The following is a 4943-nucleotide window of genomic DNA, read 5'->3' as shown; positions in this document are numbered from 1 at the left end:
AACTGATACTTTTCTCCAAAGGCTGTGCAGAAGGACTTGTCTGTTGCCCCATGTAAAAGTCTTCCATTTCCCTTCTTGATGGCCATCCTGAAGGAAGAGAAAAAGGAAGAAAAATAACCCAGAAATAAAGATAAGAAAAGAAATAAAACATGGGTTAGTTAATGCCAAATAATGAGGATCTCAATTACATGGTAGCTACAACATGCAAGAGAGAAGACAGTAGAAGCAAACGACATATCAATAGTGGCCGCACGACTTTCTGTCCAATTCACCTTTTACGCCGATTTTTCATTCCACGCGTACGCGTCGCCGACGCTTACGCTTGGTTTCGCAATAACGCAGAGGATGCGTACGCGTGAGTCACACGTACGCGTGGATCTGGTTGTGCGCCTAGCACACCAGCCCCACGATTCCATCACAACTCTCTGGTCGTTGGATGGGAGAGCCAAATTGGACTCGATGCCCATGCGTGGCCTGCGCTCACGTGTGGGTTGGTTTTTTTTTTTTAAATGCAGAATGTAGATGCTGATACAGACATTATGAATGAACACTAATAAAAATAGAATAAAATAAAACTAGGAATAAAATAAGGTAAAATAAAACTGAGACTGAAAAAGAATGATCATACCATGGTGGGTTGTCTCCCACCTAGCACTTTTAGTTAAAGTCCTTAAGTTGGACATTTGGTGAGCTCCCTGTCATGGTGGCTTGTGCTTGAACTCATCCAGGAATCCCCACCAATGTTTGCAATTCCAATAGCCTCCGGGGTCCCAAACTAGGTACATAAAGCCTTCGAGCAAGTTAAAGCAAGTGACAAGGTTCCAAGAGTGTTGATTGTTAGAATGAATTCTGGGGTCCCAAACCTTGCTTTTGCACCCGTCTTCACTTTGATCTACACTATTCCGACCGGGTGGTATGCAATCTGAATTCTCACTGAGATACCCAAACATCTTCCGAGACCCATTCAATCGAGCTCTATACCAATTCTTGTACTTCAATTTAGAGCGTGGAACCATATTGAACCTTGCATGCCAACTCCTATCACTAACCATCTCCCTTTTACTCTTAAAGCCACAAAGAGCTCTAAGTTGCCCATCCGTCTTAACTAAACCATATTCAAGTGGGAATGTAAGGGTTGAGGATAACGATTTTACCTACTTGAATGTTGTATGGGATGGTAATGGTTTTAGGAAAGGTGTTACCAATGGTCTTGCAAGCTCCACTCCCTTGTACTCTTCTTTGAATTCTTCCACCTCCTTGTAAACCTCTTTAACTGCAACCGCGTCTTGATCAAAATCTTCTACTTCTTCCCAATCACTCAAGTCATAAGTTGGAGGTTGAGAGAAGTCTACCTCCACATCATCTTCATATTCACTTGGGGAAGGTTCTTCAAGCTCAAGGGGTTCAATTGCGGATGCAAGTTCATCACTAGGAGAGCTTGATTCATAATCATCATCGCCAAGGGAACTTGCTTCTTGATCTATTTCGTCCAATTCTTCATAAGGTACGTGCCTTGGGGGTTGTGCACTATCCTCCTTAGCATCAATTTCAAACTTCTTGGCGGAATTCTCTACAACTCTCGATTCCCATGGATGTTTAGCATCTCCTAGGTCTTCAACCACTTCTTCTTCTTCGATAATTACGGCTTTCTCCAATTGCTCTAATACAAAATCAAACTCCTCCTTGATGTCTTCCCTCACTAGTTCTCCAGCTACTCCTTCGTCTTCAAGCCGATCCCTTCTCTTCTGTTCCATGTTAATAGCATAATTGGGATCATGTTGCTCTTAGATTGATGCATCCATACGGGATATAAGAGTTTGGAGAGTAGAGGTGAGATCAGTAAGAGTAGAGGCAAGTGTGGTTTGAAGCTGTATTTGCCCTTGGTGAATAACACGAAGGGTGTTGCTATCCAATAGAGGTTCATTATTTTGGAAGAAGGGTTCATAGTAGGAAGGTGGTTCTTCTTGGTAAGGGCATGGAGATGGTGAATATTGATGTGGTGGTTCTTGGGGGTAATGGTGTTGGAATGGGGGCGGGTCTATGTATGGTTCATATGGTTCATATGGTGGTTGGTTAGGTGGATATGGACTGGGGTCATATGGAGGTGAATGGTGAAAAGGGGCTTGTGAGTAGGGTGGCTCAAAGCTATATTGAGGAGGTGGTTCATAAGCATATGGTGGGGGCTTGTTGGTAACTATAAGGGGGTCCACCATATCCGTCATCTTGGTACGCACCCTAGAATGGCTCTTGACCATAGTAATTTGGTGGAGGTTGGTTGTCACGAAAGGGGCCACCATAACCATTGTCTTGGGATGCATCGTAGAACGGTCGTTGTCCATGGCACCTTGGAGGGGGTTGTTGCCAAAAGGGTTGATCAAATCCTTGTGGCTCCTCCCATCTTCGATTATTCCGACCTTGATGCATGCTCTCATTATAGCGTCCATTCCCTACAACAGACTTTGAACTAAACTCATAGCGAAAGGGGTGAGAATTCATAGTAGCAAGTAAAAACAAAAACTAATAAAAATTAATGAAAATAAACTACTAAAACTAGAAACACTAACAAAGAAACGAAAAAGAAAATATTTACAATAACCAATAATAAGGCACACGTTTGTAACTCCCCGACAACGGCGCCATTTTGACGAACAGATTTTTGCTAGTAAAGAATTCACAAATAAGTTCTTGTTGCAAGTATAGTTTCTAAACTAACAATAATCCTTTCATACAAAAACTTGTTTGTCACTAAAGTAAACCCAATAAAAATAATAAACCGAAGTATTTAAACCTCGGGTCGTCTCTCAAGAAATTGCAGGGAGGTGTAGTTATTATTGGTTATGAGATTGTATCTTTTTGGGTTTTTGAAATAAGGAACAAGGAAATAAAATGGCAAGAAATTAAATTAATAACGAAGAAAAGACTCTTGGCAAGGTATGAGAACCAGACGTCCTATCCTAGTTATCCTTATCAATTGTGATGAGAATTGTTCGTTGCTCCCACTTAGTTAACCCTTACCGAATAAAGAAAAGTCAAGTGGACTAATCAATTTGATTCCTCAAGTCCTAGTCAACTCCTAAGGAAAGACTAGCTTTAGAGAGATCCAAATCAACCAGCAACCTTCAATTAACAATAAACAAGGGAGTTTGATAACTCAAGAGTCTCCAATCACTCAACCAAAGCCAAGAATATAAAAAGCTAATTTAAAACCCTCCAAAACATTTTGTCAAACACTTGGAAGGCATAGCACAAAAGCATAGAAAAGTAATAAAGGATAATAAATTCCAAATAACCAATTGCAAGCATTAATAACATAAATAGAAGAAAGCATTCATAAATCTGAAATACCTCAAATTGCATTAAATAAGAAATTCAATCTAACATGGAATTCATAAACCAAATTTGGAAAAGAAGAGAATCAACAAGGAAAATAAATACACTAGAATGCTAGAATAAATAAAAGTAGAAGAGAAACTAAATTAACAGAACATTGAACCTGGAATTGAGAAAAAATAAACCTAAAACTAAGAGAAATCCTAAAACCTAGAGAGAGGAGAGAGCCTCTCCCTCTAGAAACTACATCTAAAACCTAAAATTATGTGAATGTAAGTTGTGTGAATGAATTGATTGATTTTCCTACTTTGTAGCCTCTAATCTGTGTTTTCTGGACCAAAAGCTAGGTCAAAAATAGCCCAAAAATCGCTCTCAGTGATTTCTGATATGTCCAGCACGTGGCTCTGTCATGCGTACGCGTCGTCCACGCGTACGCGTGGATTGAATTTTTGCCAGGTCACGTGTACGCATGATTCACGCGTGCGCATCGCCTAACAGCATAGCAACTATGGAAAATTATATATCATTTCGAAGTCCCGGATGTTAGCTTTTCAACGCAATTAGAACCGCCTCATTTGGACTTTTATAGCTCAAGTTATTGTCAAATTAGTACGAAGAGGTCAGGCTGGACAGCTTAGCAATTCCTTCAGTTTCTTGTATTCCTTCCACTTTTGCATGCTTTCTTTCCATCCTCTAGGCCATTCCTGCCCTATAAACCTTGAAAACACTTAACACACATATCAAGGCATCGAATGGTAATAAGAGAGGGTTAAGCATAGCAAATTTAAGGCCAAAGAAGCATGTTTTCAATCATAGCACAAAATCAGGAAGGAAAATGTAAAACATGCGAATCCAATGAATAAGTGTGAGTTTAGTGGATAAAATTCACTCAATTAAGTACAAAATATACCACAAAATAGTGGTGCATCACTGCCTAACACTAATATCAGCCTCAGACATGAATCTATGCCCATGAAGCAATCCAGTCAATCGAGGATCCAAAAGCAGATGATTGTGTTCATCAGAAAAATAAGAAATAAACCAACGACCACTAGGTGCATCTAGACGAATATCCATCATTACACTGCAACCACACCTTGTCTCGGGTGTAGGTTTTTTCTTGAAGTTTCCAATGCCATAATTATTTTGCGGTCTAAATCCTTCACGATGACATACAAAATTCTTCAACTTAAGTACGCCCGCACGACTCTTCCTAGTCCTGTTCTTCCGAGCACTAAAGCCTCTTGTCCTTGCATATCTATTGTAGAACTCAAATGTAATGTCGACATCAGAAAAGTGAAAATGACATACATCTTCGTCCCTGATGTTCCAAAATTCAATCATCCCAATGTCTTCGAGTGAGTCAATGTTATACCCTTCATCGAAGCCGTGATAATCGAACATTAGTTACACATTTGTGTTGTCCTCATCCATATAATCCACGTCAACTTTCTCATGTTTTTCTTCCTCCTACTCATATTAATCATATGATATATGCTCACTATTAACCCCTTCATGAGAAAATTTCCGACCCATTACTTCCTGAACACTAATACACAATTCAAAATGAAACTTAAGTTTGTATATAAATTGTCAAAAATGATAAGAATAAA

General features: G+C 39.6%; 1 protein-coding gene across 1 annotated transcript; it reads right to left on the bottom strand.

Moving 5' to 3' along the window:
- Positions 1-4257: 4257 nt before the first annotated feature.
- LOC107608143 (protein FAR1-RELATED SEQUENCE 5-like) lies at positions 4258-4734 on the bottom strand. The gene has a single exon (XM_016310029.1). The coding sequence runs from the start codon at positions 4732-4734 to the stop codon at positions 4258-4260; it is 477 nt and encodes a 158-aa protein (XP_016165515.1).
- Between the last annotated feature and the right edge of the window lie 209 nt (positions 4735-4943).

The sequence above is a fragment of the Arachis ipaensis genome, chromosome B1 (genome assembly GCF_059453495.1).
Source record: "Arachis ipaensis isolate K30076 ecotype BB chromosome B1, ASM5945349v1, whole genome shotgun sequence".
Classification (NCBI taxonomy): Eukaryota; Viridiplantae; Streptophyta; class Magnoliopsida; order Fabales; family Fabaceae; genus Arachis; species Arachis ipaensis.
This window is presented reverse-complemented; position numbering and strand designations above follow the sequence as displayed.